At 38.7% G+C, this 16312-nt stretch overlaps 1 protein-coding gene across 4 annotated transcripts in view; it reads left to right on the forward strand.

The window, feature by feature from the left end:
• Positions 1-16312, forward strand: part of Spata5 (spermatogenesis associated 5) — a 169124-nt gene that overhangs the window by 109982 nt on the left and 42830 nt on the right. For 3 of the 4 annotated variants that reach the window (XM_036191509.1, XM_036191512.1, XM_036191510.1), the window contains one exon: positions 11123-11287. In XM_036191509.1, the coding sequence (XP_036047402.1) occupies positions 11123-11287 (165 nt within the window). Of the gene's footprint in view, positions 1-11122; positions 11288-13321; positions 13361-16312 lie in introns of all 4 variants that reach the window. The other variant, XM_036191511.1, reaches the window with a different exon arrangement.

Genomic DNA, 16312 nt, shown 5'->3' on the forward strand with positions numbered 1-16312 from the left:
ACACAATCTCCAACCTCAGAAGATATTTAAATGCCACTACTTCTGTCAAAATGGTGCTCTAGGTAATACTTGTCTCCCCCTTTCACTCTGTTCTCTCTCCTACTCTTCCTAATTTTTTTTTTTATTTTAACGAAAGAAGAAAAAATGATGTTTGTTTGGTTTTTTGTTTTTGTTTTTTTCAGCATGCCAAGCTGAGTATTTAGTTTGGAAACCATTCCTTCCCGACTGCTTTAAAAACAGGAAACATCTCTATTAAAAGGTAGATAGCTCCCTGTAGCTGGAAAGGAAAGATTCATTTTACTGCTAGGTACATTTTTTATAATTTTCACACACAGGGAGTGTTTCTGTATGTATATAGCAAAAAAAGTCTATTGTCATTGTTTCTGCATATATACACACCAGTGTGTGTATATGTTAAAATACTTAAAAGAAGCCAGGTGGTGGCGCACACCTTTAATCCCAGCACTAGGGAGGCAGAGGCAGGCAGATCTCTTTGAGTTCCAGGACAGCCAGGGCTATACAGAGAAGTTTTGTCTCAAAAAGCCATAATAATAATAATAATAATAGTAATAATAATGCTTGAAAAGGCTTTATACATAAGACTTTTTAAGCCAGCCCAGGTACATGACAGAAGCAGCCCATAGATTTGCAGCAGGTGATCCATTAGCAGACGCTTCTGGGTCTGTATTCCACACTTAGGATTGTTACCTTTTCTAAAAATGTCCTTTTATTAGCCTCCACCTTTAAAAAGGATAAAATATGCAATTTATAATGTATAGAACTTATTTGATAGAGCAGAGGAAGACACTAATCTACAGACAGTTCTTCCCCCATTTTTGTGAAGTTCTTATATTTTGACTAACGTTACATTCAGTCTTAGATGATAGCCATGTGGAATGGGGAGGGTACAGTTTAGCAATCAAGGGCTGAGGGCACAGAATGAAAGTGCATTTAGTCTCTTGTTCATGACCTTCTGACTTTTGACAACCTCTTCAGACCTCCATTTCCTGTCTTATAAACTACTTTTAAGTGTTTTGGAGAAAATTGCATAAACACCACAGGAAAGAACTTAACACATTTGGAATATATAGTGGAAGCTTGGTGGCATTACTATAATTATTGTTCATGCTTGAGCTACTTAAATCAAGTGTGGTTAGCTTTGCCTTCTGGCCCTTGCTCTTCGAAGCCAGTGTAGAAGCTTTTTAGAGTAAGTTATGCCCTGTGGTTTTGTAATGACCTTCATTTCAAATGAAGGAAAGGTACTTTCCCTTGAGTTAAAGATCTCACTGCTGCTTATGTAAGATTCTGTGTTCCTTTGACTTTGAGCCTTCACTCATATGTATTGTGGTGCAGTAGTTAAATATGGACTCCTGAGCAAGACAGACACATTATAGTCCTGGCTTCACCACTTAAAATATCACTTAGGCAAATTAGGCACTTTGTAAAGTGAGTAATAATAGTGCCCCATCCTTGGGGCTATTAGCTGGATTAAGTGGCTATTCTTTGTAAAATGCTTAGAATAGTACCAGGAATCTAGAGATTTTCATACCCAGATACTATTTTGCTATCCATCATCATAACCCAACAGAGCCTCTTCTCTCTTAACCAGAGCTTATGAATTTGACAGAATGTGTGGGTCAGGGCATGGCTCTCCTAAACACTAGATAATTTGAGAAATCCATGGAGTCTGTTTAATGAGCAGATTTATTTGGAGGTTAACTCAACAACCATGGGAGATTTATCGTAGGGTCCAGAAAAGCTGAGCTATGTCCCACACTGATTTGCCTAGTCTAAGATCTCAGCATCCAATACCATGAGGAGGTGAAGAGAGCCCAGTACACGAATCCCAGTTCTTAAAGAGTCCCAAGCCGCCAAGCCCCAAGGGTGTGTACTTCAAGGTCATAGGCAGATGTAACAATTACCTGTTAACTTCACTAGGTGCAGTGCTTCAAGGTCATAGCTAGAACAGCTACCCACTACAATTTGCTCTGATCTGTGTTCCACTTGGGAACTGAGTCTTGGATGTGCACACAGTAGGGTAAAGAAAACCAGAGACTTGGGTTTGTGATTAGTTTAGGTAGCACCCATTTTTATGTGTACCTCTATGTTATGCACAGTATGTTAATATGATACATCTGTATATTTTCTGAATATTTATAATAAAACCAAGAAAAAGAACTCAAATTATTTTTGCTAATATGACAAAAGTTTGGATGTGAACATTAAAAACTTAAATTATGAGAAACAGTAATATACTAAAATTTAGTTAGATCAAAATTTGGGGGCTAGAGAGAGCGAGCCCAGCTAATAAAGTGTTTGCCACAGAAGCACATGGGGCATGAGTTTGATACTCAGAACCAACAAAAACTGGTATTTGCTTGCAATCTCAACACTGGGAAGGCAGTAACAGGAGAATTCTTTGACTCTGTGGCCAGCCAATATAGCTGAATTTGCAGACTTTAGGCCATTAAGAAACCATGCTTCAGAAAACAAAGTGAATGGCTGTAGTGAAGAACATCACTCATTGCTGATCTTCTGCTATGTGTGCTTATGGACACAGAAATAAAGATACCCTCTAGGAGTGCTAGTATTGCAGATGCATGCAACCTCATCCAGCTTTTAAAGTTGAAATAAACATGTCCCTTGAATAAGTGTTCTCCATTGGGGGTCTTGAACATGAACAAATACCGTTCTGTAACATGTATAATAGAAATGTGACCAGTGTGTAGAAGAGATTCTGAAAATGAAAAGCAATTTCATTGTGTATGCATCATTCGTTTGAGGAGTAACTGTAGTCCGTCTGGTGTACAGGCCATGGAATATGGACAGTACTGCTCTAGCAAACTTCTGGGAGCGGTAAGGACATAGAGGTGGGGTAGAGGAGAACTAGCTGAGAGAGAACCTGCTCACCACCACCATCCACTCATTCCATTAACAACCTGTGGATGTATTGATTTGGAATATCATAAAACATAAATGTGAGGAATTTTCCTGCTCCTTCCTTCCTTCTGGATATCCTTTTTACAAAGTAAAGTTTATAGGGACACTTGAAAGATTAGTTGCTTTGGTTTCTTCCTCCTCCTATAATTTTTCAAAAATCAGATTCCCATTTTATAAGGGGGAGAATTAGAATAGTTCTAGATAAATACTACCTTGGCTTTATAAAAGGACCTGTCCTTTAGATGTAGGTAAGGACATGTCAGTCTAATAAAGGAAGGTAGGAGACTGAGTTGTTCTTGTTCAGTTTTCACCCTTAAGGCTGCAGTGCTGTGAGGTGCATTCCTTCCAAACACCTGCTCTCACATGCATCAAGTCTTTTCTTGCACAGTGCTATGGGATTTTACAGACATGAGCAAGTCTAGCATTAGACAGAAACATGCAGATTGATTGATTTATTTGTTTTAATACAAATACATAGAGATGTATTTGGCATATAGAAATCCTTTTTTAAAAATTGTATTTCAAAGAACATTATAACCTTAGCTCTTGATGCTGTGCCTGGCACATTGTAAACATTCAGCAGATGTGCTCTGGGAAACTTCAGGCTGGATAGAGCTATAACCTGAAGTGCTGTATCATGATTAGAAGGAAGCTTCACTAGCATTTGGAAGTGAAGTGGCTAGTGAGGGTTCTGATTGGCAGGCGTTGTTTTTGCAGAATTACAAGGCCATTTAAAGGAAGGAAGGCTTGTATGTCTTTGCCTTCTTTTGCACCATGAGGAGGAGGTATTGTCAGAAAGGAGTGTCTGGTACTGAGTTAAGCCTCGTGCCATGGAACTGTTGTGCTTCATTCCTGTATTTCTTGCATACTGCATCCAGAACCAAAAACCAAACCTCACCTGATTAAAAATCCTCCACAATACTCTGTGGACTGTGAGCTTGCCTAATGTGTAATGCCATTCATGCCTGTGGATTTTTTTCCACCTGCCTACAACATATCTCCATGGTCCTGAATGCCCTCCAACAATGTTTCCCAGATGTGTTCATCATCATAGATAGAATAAAAATCAGATGAAGTCACCACTCCTTTCTTTCTTGGTCTTCCTTCAGCTTCTGCTCTGACCATTGTCAGTGTGGAATGTCTCCCTGAATGGGCATGAGGCATGCTGCTCAACAGTTCCTTTGCTCACAGTATTCCCTCTGCAGCACCTCGCTTTCTCAACATGTGAACTTCACTTTGTGATTTAAAGCCTATCTTCTTGGCATTAGGAAATGTTTGTGGATATTTTAAAACTACTTGACCTGTTTGTTTGTTTCCAAACTACCTAAAATAAATAAATCTTAACTTAGAAGTTCTTACTTGCCACTTTCTGAGCCTGTTATAATAATATCATAATAAATAATATGGTTTTAATGTTAATTACTTATTATACCAATAATGATTGTGTACTTGTTACACTTACTTATGTGGGGTAGTGTGGGCGGTGGGGGTTTGAATGAGAATACCCCATGTGCTCGTATATGTTGAATATATGGTCCCCAGTTGGTGGAACTATTTGTAGAGGGCTAAGAGGGGTGGCCTTGTTGGAGGAAGTATTTTACTGGGGGTAGACTTTGAGGTTTCAAAGGACTCTAGCCATTCCCAGTGTCTCTCTCAGCCTTGTGGTTGTGTTTCAAGATGTGAGCTCTCATATCCATATTTAGACGACTCCAGTACCACACCTGTTGCCATGATGGTTGTAAACTCTAACCTGAAACCATAAGCCTCAAATTTTCTTTCTTTTATAAGTTGCTTTGATCGTGGTCACAACAGTAGAAAAGTAATTAAGACTCCGTGTGTGTGTGTGTGTGTGTGTGTGTGTGTGTGTGTGTGTGTGTAAATGTGGGCACACATGTGGAAGACAGAGGACAACTTACAAGAGTCATTTCTCTCCTTGCACTGTGTAGGACCTGGGGAGCTTCAGGTCCTCAGGCTTTACAAGAAGTACTTTTTCCTGCTGAGCTATGTGGCCTACTTATGTACTTTTAGAAAAGACAAGGTTAAAGTGAGCAGTGCCTTGAGTTGTAGGAAATAAGAAACATCTTTCTTTCATAAATGATATTTTCCATTATTTTCAAATATATGCCAAGAAACACATACACACTCTAAGTTAGACTTTGCACTTGAGAGGACTCCTGACCCAAAAGCTGTAAGTGAAGAATTAGAAAAAGATTGGAATGAGTTTTTTGAACATACAGTTGTTAATGATTCAATTAGAATGTTAATTCAGTTAGATGAATCTTTTGCCCTCACTATTAATGTAGTATGCCAAATTATAAATTTAAAGTCCAGTTATATACTCACAAAGATTCAGAACATTTTTTTTACAAAGGAGAACACTTAAAATTGAGCTTTGAAGAAGAGATTATGCTTGCATGATATGCAGGGGGAGGGGAGTGTCATTCTGAATAGAGAAGTGTGTGTGAGGACAGGGAGGCAAAAAACCCCCCTGGTGAATTTGTAAACTTAATCCTTATATGCAATGGGAACTTCAGTAGGAAAAAAAGGAAAGGAGCTACAGATTGGGATTTGATTAGAAAACAGGAAGTTTATGTTATCAATGAAAATGATCACTTTAAGCAGTGATGCATATAAAGAGAAGAGAGAGACAGAAAAAACAAGACTGCAGGCAAAAAAGTGTCTGGCAAGACAGTGTTCCAAGAGGCTTTATTGGCTTGCTTAACTGAGAGAGCATTTATTAAGTGGCTCGTGTGTGCCATGCTTGAACAGGTGAGTGAATGTGGTTTCTGCCATTCCTTTCAGCTTGCAGTCTCTTAGGAAAGACCATAATTAAACACGCAAATGTAATATAGAACCCAGTAGAAGCCATGATGTCAATAGTGACTTGGAAGTAGCATTAACCACACGTACTACTCTGCTAGATCTAGAGGAAAAGAGAAGTGACTAGGATGCTGCTAACATTTCTTTTAAACACACCCGAGCTGTTTGTTACTAAGCATTTACCTTCTTCCCTGTTCTGGAAGTTTTCTCCATGAATGGTGAGTGACTCGTTGGTCTGTTTTGATTGAGAGGTGAAGGCCTGGTTGCCCTTCTATACTAGAGGAGTGCACACCCTGTACTCACATGCCCTTTTTCATGTTCAGTGAACCTAAGCCTGATTCTTTTGCTTTTTGGTTTTGTTTTGTTTTTTTCAAGACAGGGTATCTACATGTAGCCCACGCTGACGTAAGTTCACAGCAATCTTCCTGTCTCAGCCTTATGAGTACTGAGATTACAGATGTAATAACACCATTTTTTATTTCAGAGTATCTGTTTTAATACTTTGGACTATATGAGTAGTTCTATACTGCTTAAATTAAACTTGAATTTTTGATAAAATCCAAACTTGCAAGTGTTAAATTTTAGAACTTGTGAAACAGAAATTGAAGCCCTGTAATTGCCACTAGACTTCACAAGAATACTTGCAATGTTTTGAATTTCTTTGTGTATAAGTCAGAAAAAGAACAAGTATTGGTTTTATAAGGAACGTGTTTTCTTTAGTGGTCATGTAATGTAAGCTATGTAGGATGCCACATAGACCCTTAGAACTGGGGTCTTGGAAACCCATTTTAAAAGGTTATCTGGCTCTGGTAGAGAACCCTTGCTTAAGGTGTACAAGGTCCTGGATTCTATCCCTGTACTACAAAATACATAAACACAGACACATGAATATATACAGAGGGTCATGTGTGATACTGTAATTCCTTATCTGGACACAGAAGCAGAATTCAGTGACTCCCTCAAGCTATTTACAAAAGAACTTTGCATATCTAAATATTTGAGGATGCCTGTCAGATGCACACTGCCCCTCTGATTAGTGCCTCTTTATTCTCATACATAAAGACCCCAAAGCTGTTAGAGTTGTACAGACTTGTCCAAAAACTTGAGTGAGTGCTCAGAAAATGTAGTTAGGGACTGGGGAGATGGCTCAGCAGTTAAAGTAAGCTTGCCTTTACAGAAACCCATGTAAATGCTGGGTCGTTGTGATAGCCTTCCTTTCACCCCATCCACTGAGAGTAGAGACGTGAAATCCCCCAAGAAAGTTGGCTAGCAAGGTTAGCCCTATCAGCAAGCTCTGGGTTTGAGTGGAGACCCTTCCTCAATGACTGCATACCTGTAAAACACATGTACATGCAAAATGGAAAAAGAAAGAAAAAACTGCTTTCCCTGTGATTGTTTCTTTAATGCTGTTTGGATGAAGAGGCTACAGTATCCAATGTGACTTTACAGCTGGAAGAGTTCATTCAGCATTAGAAAAGACCTGTCCAGCTTCTTCAACAAGTACCATGCTGATTTCCCAGAGTACTCTTCACCCTCAATGTATCTATCTACCCTCATATCCCAGAACAGTACTTTAAAAAAAGAGAGAAAAAAATCTAGGAAGGGTGTTAACTCATTCATATTTCTACAGGAAGGAAGGCTCTTTCCTGCTCTTTTTAAAGCATGACTTTCACTGACAAGATCAGACCAGAAAAGGCCTCTCTGGCTGTAGGCCCAGACAATTTGACTTGCACTCAGCCTGCACTGCCCTGGAGCAGCCTCAACAGAACAGAGCACAGGTGCATGCTGGTTGATCCAGCATTAGCCAATGTTTATGCTCTGTATTCTTGGCTGTATTTTTTTTTTAAGCATTGGAAAGGAAATTTTAAAACTACCAAGGAATTTATGGGTTTTTCTAGAAGAAAAGGTTAAAAAAAAGACCAGCCTATTTACAGCTGTGTCCCCAACAACTAAATAAGGTCCAGTCCAAGTCATTATTGGGCATTGGGGAAAGACTTACATTTGACACATCTCTCTCTCTCTCTCTCTCTCTCTCTCTCTCTCTCTCTCTGTCTCTGTCTCTGTCTCTGTCTCTGTCTCTGTCTCTCTCTCTTCCCCCTTCTCCCTCCCTCCTGTCTCTCTTTCTCCCCTTCTCTCCCTATCTCCTTCTCTACCTCCCCCCCTCTTTCCCTCCCTCTTCTCCTCTCTCTCCTCTGTTTTTCCAGATAGGGTTTCTCTGTGTAACAGCTCTGCTGTCCTAGGTCTTGCTTTATAGACCAGGCTGGCCTTGTATTCACAGAGATTCACCTGCCTCTGCCTCCTGAATGCTGGAATAAAAGGTGTGTGCCAACACATCCAGCATCAGTTTCTTACTTACTTAAAACATCCTATTGAAATTGTATGCAATCTATAGATAAATTTTGGAATAATTATCTTAGTGAATATTCTAATCTACAAACATGGTGGTATAATTATTTAGATCTTCTTTAATTTCTCTCGAGTGTGGTGTGTTTTTTAGTGAAGAATTCTTTGCTAATTTTTATTTTCAGGTTGTGTTTGAGTTTTATAATGTATTTCAAGTAAGAGAGCTTTTGCTGTATATTATATGGTAGCAATTTTTTTTTAATACTAAACTTGTACTGTGTGGTCTTGATATAGTTTTATACCTTTTTAAAAAGAATTTCCATATAAATCTGTCTACTGAAGACTTTTTTTAAATGTACTTTTTCACTACATGTTCTATACTCCCTCTTGGTTCCTTACTGCTCTTTTAGAATCTCCAGTATAAGAGATGGTAGAAGATAGCACTTAGTATTTCAGTGTTAAATATGCAATACAAGTGTTCAGTAAGTGAATGTCTTTAGTCATAATAAAGATCCCTTCTGCTTTCAGTTTGTTGAGAGTTTACCATCATGAGTAGGTCTTGAATTGATTGTCAAGTGTTTTTCTCTGCACATATCAAAATTATCCTAGTTTTTCTACTTTTTTAATCAATAACGTGTGAAGTACTTTGATTAAATTTTAAATACTAACCCAGCCTTTGTTTCCACAGATAACTTGTGGTTTTGATTATTTATCCATTTTGTAAATCAGATTCTGTTTGCCAATATTTTGAAAATTTGGGGGTCTATATTTATGAATGCCATTTTTCTGTAATTTTCATCTTTGCCAAGTTTGAGGTTAATAGCCTAACCTTATAAAACAATTTAATGAATATGCCTCTTTCTGTGTCCTGAAATGGTTGTATAATTTTAATGTTTTATTTTTGGTTTTGGTTTTTATTTTTTGGTTTTGTTGTTGTTTTGTTCTGAGAGTTGAAACACGCTTTCATTTTGCTTAACATGGGGCTTACTAAGTTATCCTGGCTAGTTTTAGACTTCTTCTGTAGTCTAGATGGGTCTTGAACTTCTGTTTGTTGCCGTGGCTCCCATTGCTGATTATACCAGCAGGAAGACTATGCTATTTTAATGGTTTTGAAAGGGGAAGAAGTCTGCTTTTTTTTTTTTTTTTTTTTTTTTTTTTAATTTCCAGTGCTTTTCATTTCTTGCTGAAGATTTTGTTTTCTACTTTGTATCATTTGCCTTCAATCTGAAAGCTTACTGGCCATTTCTATGACATAGATCTCCTGGAACTTTTGTTGTTGTTTTTCTTTTATCTGAAAATAACCTTGCTTATCCTTCATTATTGAAGGCTATTTTTTGTTAGGAATAGGATGTTGTGATACATATTTTTGTTTTAGCACTTTAAAAATGTTGCTCTCCTGATAACTGCCTGTGCGTTGGGTTGAAGAGTTATTAGTTGTTTACCACTCCAGTTGGCAGTGTGAACCTGGGAGAGCGGGGCCTAAAAGTGAAGTTGTCTAAAGTCTCAGCCTTCTTTATTCAGAGCATCAGATAGTTTATACTCTGACGGTTACAAAGAGTCACTCGAGTAAAGCAGAGACTCTCAAGGACAGCTGCATGTGTCAAGAACAAGTTTTTCCATAGAAGCATAGGAATAATAGCTGAAATAAACTCACTCTTATCTGCTACACCTGGGAGGAGCATGAAAACCCACTCCAAGAGCAATTCTGTGTTTTGAGGAAACTGAAGTCACGACTTGTTTTCTTGGAATTTTCTCACAAGTGCTCAGAATACCTCTCAAACAACTCCATTCTCGGACAGTGTTCTGACAGTAGTGTTTCTAGTGTTTCTGTTGTGCACCTGTGTTCAAGGTACTCTTGAGTTTGAGGGGTTAGCAGTTTGGCTGAAACAACTTTTGTATCCTGTTGGAGCTTCTTGACCATGAATGTGTTTTGCTTGCCTATTTGGGGAAACTTTGAGGCCCTTAGTTCTACAGAATTTTATTTATTTTTTTTTTTTTTGGTGCCAAATTTTCTAGTTTGTTTTTTGTTTTGTTTTTTAAATATTGTCCCACAAGACTGCTTTTAATGTAAATGTTATCTCTCTATCTTTCTACAGTGTGTCTGTGTGTCTCTCTGACCTCGCTTCTTACCTCTTGTTTCCTTTACTCATTGTGCTTCAGATCTGTTGGGTTTCTTTCTTTTCTACCATGTACCACTTGTTTTCCTTTGTACTGGATCTTCTCTTTCCTTGAGTGGTCTTCCCACATCTCTGTGTGTGGCTGCTTTGGGTATCTATATAAATTACCTTCTGAGCAAGGCTTTTCTGACTGTCCCATCTACCCCATTCCCTCAAAAGACATACATCTATTTCAGTTTCTTTATTGAGATAAGTCATATACCATAAAATCCACTCATTTAAAACATCTTATTCTTATGTATGTGTAATTGTTACCATATTAGTTTTATACATCTGTGGTTTACACATTTGTTATTTTTCCTAGTACCAAAGCTGTCTTGTGAGTAACATGTGCTCAGTAAACTTCCTGAGTAAGTTAGTTCATTAGGTCTGTCATAATATATTGGAGGCATTAGCCTCCGATAAAATGCTAAAAAACATTCAACTAAATTAATCTCTGAGCCTATTCCCTTATCATAGCTGTGCTATTTATTTTTAAGGCTCTCTGAAACAGCAAATAGCCTAATATATATTTTTAAGAGTTATTGAAGGAAGTTTTTAAAAAATGTTGGGGTTTTTCATATAACAAGTACAAGTCATACATTTCCTTAAATGTTATCATTTTCTACTTACCTTGGCAGATGTATAGAAAGAGAGTTTCCTAGAACTACTGTTTTCCTGTCTTCAGAACAACTAGACACTGTGTTATCTTGAAATAGATTATAGACTAGCTAGTACTTGTCTTATTTGTTAATTGAGGATAATAGTTATGTGGATATTTTTGAAAATCTAGGTGCTCTTGTTCTCTGACTGCTTTTGGTATTGGAATGTCATTTCTGAGCCTTGCTGTTCCATCTGTGTAGGCTTTGATGCGGCCTGGAAGGATTGATAGGATCATTTACGTGCCCTTACCGGATGCAGCAACAAGAAGGGAGATACTGAACCTACAGTTCCACTCGATGCCAGTCAGTAGTGAGGTTGATCTGGATGAACTCGTCCTCCAAGCTGACACGTATTCAGGAGCAGAGGTAAGATAATTCCCCAAAATGCAGGTGTAGCTCAGAGGTGAACACATGCTTAGCATGCAAAGGATCCTGGGTTCAAGAACACCCCCCTCACACACCGCCCTTCCCCAAGAGGGAAAGTCGTGGTGGACGAGAAGCAGTAGCTCACACGCAGAGCTGCCTGCTAGCGCCTGTTTCAAATTACTGTGCACCATCAGTCTGAGAACAAGGAACCACTAAATCACACTACACTTTTCCTGACCTCTGTTGAAGCTCATTGACCTCGCTCTGATGTTTTCAAACGAATCTTCAGTGTACCATATAGCACAGTGGGAGGAACACTGTACTAGAGGAAGCCAACTCCATTAGGCTTTCTGACTCCAGTTTCTAGCTAGTCAGCTAACATACTTGACTGAATTTTGGTTCCTTTTGTTAAATTACCAATTGGAAGAGTAGAATAGATTTTTCAGCTATTTTCTTGTGGATATTAGGATATCATAGACATAAAGGACTTTGTAAAGAAATAGTATTATTATTTTTTATCATTGTGGACAATTTCAACTATTCTGATCTACTTTTGATCACAAAGATTATCTCAAAAAACAGTGAAAGAGACCATCTGCTCTTAACCTTGAATGATTCCTGGCCATAACTGTAAGACCTAAAACTCTAAGATCACTTTTATGTATGAAAGATAAGCATTTTTCCTCTCCTTAGAAATATCTTCCTGTTAGCAAGTAATTGTGTAACTTTTTTACATGCACCACCACCACCATCCCCCGTACTGGGAATTGAACCCAGGTCCTCATGCGCACTAGGCAAGGACTTTACCACTGAACCACATCCCCAGACTCACTCACATATATGAAAAGTATATGCCATATACTGCAGCACAGAATTAGCTTCAAAATACCACAAGTGGATTTTACTAGTAATTTAATATTTTAATAAGAAATTATATATTATTTTGATTGTGGGTTGCTAGTAGGCAGGAGTTCCATACTCTGTTTTATCTGCTGTTTTCATCTAATTCTGTAAAAATCAAAGTGATAAACACATAATCAGGCAAATTTCCATAGAGTGGTCTTTAGTGTCTCATGCAGTCATAGCAGATATCACCGTAAATGTCACATCTACTTAATGCTTTGTCTTCCGAGCTGTGGAAAGCAGCTTAGGAAGCGGTTGGAGTGCACTGACTTTCATCCCATTTGAAACAGCAGTCTTTATGATCACCCCTTTGCATGGTCATAAAGTCAGAGTGAGCATGTAGTTAATATGATGGAGTACTCCAGCATTTCTAAAGTGGGCTTTTGATGTGAGTTTAAGGGCTGGCATTGAGTATATAACATGTCGAGTTATAAGAAAGAAAACAAGGAGAAGAAACTATAAATCCCTCATTTGAGCAAAGTGGAAGAGTAGTTAACAGGGTGTTAATGTGCCTTTCATATTGAACTAATTCATGATAGTCATACTTTACTACAAAACAGAAGTAAATGCATGTGAGATTTAATGGGGGGGGGGGGAGTTGGTTCCAGCAATTGCAGTAGCTAACAAGTGCTCATATAGTACATGTCTTATTCTGTCTAAAACATAAGCACATTTGTGATCAGTTTTTATATCCACTTTTCTATAAATTGCCACAGAAAAACAATAGTAAATTCTATGTTTCCCGAGTTATATTATGATGGGAAGGCCACTCTGACCTCACTTAGATGTATAATTATAACTTCTAAGGAATAGTAATTTTACCTCACAGCTGTGCCCTCTTAGCTCTGAGGTATCCATTTTGGAAGAGACTGGCTTCTTCCACAATGGGGTATTTGGTGGGATGGGAAGGTAGGTTGTCTGTCTGTCTGGTTGGTTGGTTGGTTGGTTGGTTGGTTGGTTGGTTGGTTGGTTAAAATGTTAAGCAGTTCACAGACGTATTTAAAAAGAAATCTTATTTTAAGTTTTAAAACTGATAAACAGGAAATTTTAATAGTCAAAATTTGAATGTAGACCAAAATGTAAGATCTCATCTTTCTCTTTCTCTCTCTTTTTTGTCTGTCTTTTCATCAGAATGACAACAGTGCTACAGTGTTTGAAGGCCAAAATTAGGTTTGATTTTTTTTTTTAATAGTAAAATGAATTTAAGATGATAACCTCAGTCATCTGATACTGCAGACAGTACTGTGTGAACTCTGTTGTGATTGATTTTCTCCCTAGGGTAAGGCCATGGTACAGTACAGAATGTGTTTACAGATGCTTGCTAAAGTGGGAGGGAATAAAAGCTTCCGTTTGTCAACGGGAGCTGCCCAATGAAATTTGAACTTACATAAGATTGATTATATTTGACTGTGTATCAGCCACATGAGAGGAGGAAATGAGAAAATTCCTGACACTTAAGTTGCATTTTTGAAAATGTTTAAGTACTGTTAACATTTTCTTCTTTTTATTTCTAATTAAACAGTATAGCTGTGGTTAAAGTGAAGATGCTTCTCTTTTTAGTGACTGGGATTGGGCGAGGTTACTTTGAAACAAGTGTCTTCATTTGCCCAGTCAGTGTCCTTCCGTGAAGTGAAGCAGATCCTGTAACTCCTCTGAGACACTCATTTTCCCTCCTGTAGAGGACATACACAATGAAGCCTGTTGGAAGCCCCTGGAGGACCTTACAGGAAGTGCTAGCACAGCAGATCTCAGCCTCCTAACTCCTGCTGTTGAAAGACCCTTTCACAGGGGTCCCCTAAGACCATTGGAAAACACAGAGATTTACAGTACAGTTTGTAACAATAGCAAAATGACAGTTATGAAGTAGCAATGAAAATAATTGTATGGTTGGGGGTCACCACCCAAGGAGCTGTGTTAAAGGGTCACACCGTTAGGAAGGTTGAAAACTACTGTGCTAGCAGAAGGAAATGGGACATGGTCAGCTGTCTGGGATTCTGTCTCCAGCTACTAGGTTCCTCTGGAAGGGTGTGTTGTTTGGCTTTTGGCTGCCCTCTGGTTCATGGGACAGTGTTACCTTAAGCAGATGGAAATTAAGCTTGGAAGGAAGAAAGGCTTTTCCTGTGGGGGCGGAGGGTCGAGCTGTTTTCTTTTGCTTTGATTTTGTTTAAAGTTGGTTTGTAGCAGTCAGCCATTCTTTTATGAAGTTATTCAGCTAGTTTTGGAAACCTTTTATCTCTGACGTGTAAACTAGATCTGACCTCCTTTGCTGTTTGTGATAAGAAATGATTTCCTCTGTTTTTGGAAATGACTAGTGCAGACCAAAGGCCACTGGCTTTGTGGCATTGGTTGAATTCTTATGTGTATTTAGATGTCACCTTCTTTTCAGTGGTTGTCCCAGTGAGGGGCATTTGTAAAAATGATTCCCCAAGTTAGAATGGCTTCTTGAGGTTTTTTCAGGTTGATTGATGGTAAAAATGATAAGCACTTAGTAGAAGCCACAAACCATGCTTCCAGTCTTAAGTTTTGATTATTTATTCATTTGCTTATCTGCTATGGGGTTTTTGTTTCTCGAGACAGGATCTTGCTATATAGTCTGGTTGGCCTGGCCTGGAACTCAGTATGTAGCCCAAGCTAGCTCCAGGGCATAATAATTCTGCCTCCCAGTGCTTGAATTGGAGGTGTGAGCCTCACTTTAGGCCTGACTTGATCTTTCCCAGGCTGAAGCTAGCACTAAGCTACAGTTACCCTCTCTGAGGGTCTGAGCTTCCAGTCATCCAACAGATCATAGGTTTGAACTGGTGTCCATGGAGTGCCCAGCTGTTAATAGGCAGCAGTTAGGTGGAGTGGGTGACAGACATGTTTTTCAACTTTATCAAATGTGACACTGTGATAAGTCAAGGAGCATCTGTATTTCTGAGTCAGGTATCAGCTATTCGTTTTGTAAATACTATAGACAGTGTTTATCAAGATTTACAGCTTCAACTTTCTTCAGAGATAATAAAGTGGCAGGATGGCTTGTGAAAGTTTGGATGTTACATTACCTATGAGTTGACTATGGCTTCCAGTGGATGTTTTAACTCCTTGTTCCCTCATTTGTAAAACTTTTACATGATTGAAATTGTTTTGAGGCTTAAATGGAATAACAAATGTAAGAGCACCAAGAAGCAAGCCTGGTACTCAGTAGAGGGCTTCTCAGTTTAGTGTTTGTATTGACTGCTAAAATGTCAAATGATGTTTTACTACATGGTAATATATTTCATGTTGACACATCCCTAGACAAACTTTTCTGAAAACGATAACTATTTGCATCATTCACTTTATAGTTTTTTAAAGCTTTAACTTCTTATAAATAAGCTGTTTATCCTTGTTTTGATATTTAAATGATATATCTTATCTAAGAATCAGTTTTGTAGTTTATGCCCCCTGGGATCTAATAAAGGTTCTTCAAGTTTCCATACCTACTTTACATGGGTGAGGGCCTCAATGGGTGGGCCTCATTAATTCAAGATGGTTCTGTTTACCATGAATAAGCTGTGGTAGCTGTCAAAGGGAAAGCCTGGAGTTACTGTCTGTCTCACTGATGTTCCTGTTAGCCTCTTTCTCATAGAGTGAAAATCGGAGCAGTTAGCTGCCAGTCGGAGTGTCTGTACTTACCCTATGAGAAGTCTTCTGTAGTAGCACTGCCTACCACATTTAAGTCAGAACTTACGTCTGAGAATCTAGGATGCATTTACTGTTGATCTGACCAGTCTGCCTAACAACACATCTAAGATTGAAACAAGAATTGAGCATCAGAGCAGGAAAGCCTTTGTGTGTCTCAGGCTCTCCACTTGTGCTAGTAGAAAACAGCTCCCTTCAGGGCCCATCTCCACAACGCACAAAACACATCACTGTAACACCCCGCAGCCCTCTCTCTGAATCTTCTCCCAGCCCTGGGAAAGAGCCCTGTGAAGATCCACTGCCATAACAACCAGCTTTCCATTCACATTTGAGATCTCCTTTAATTCTGTCTTTTCTTCCCGGAGCTTTTACCCTAAAGCCTGACACCAGAATTACAGTGTTCTTTCCTCGCTTGGTCTGCTGACATTACTAGTATGGCTGCAGAGCATTATGAGCACCTAC

This window comes from Onychomys torridus, chromosome 6 (genome assembly GCF_903995425.1).
Source record: "Onychomys torridus chromosome 6, mOncTor1.1, whole genome shotgun sequence".
In the NCBI taxonomy this organism is placed as follows: domain Eukaryota; kingdom Metazoa; phylum Chordata; class Mammalia; order Rodentia; family Cricetidae; genus Onychomys; species Onychomys torridus.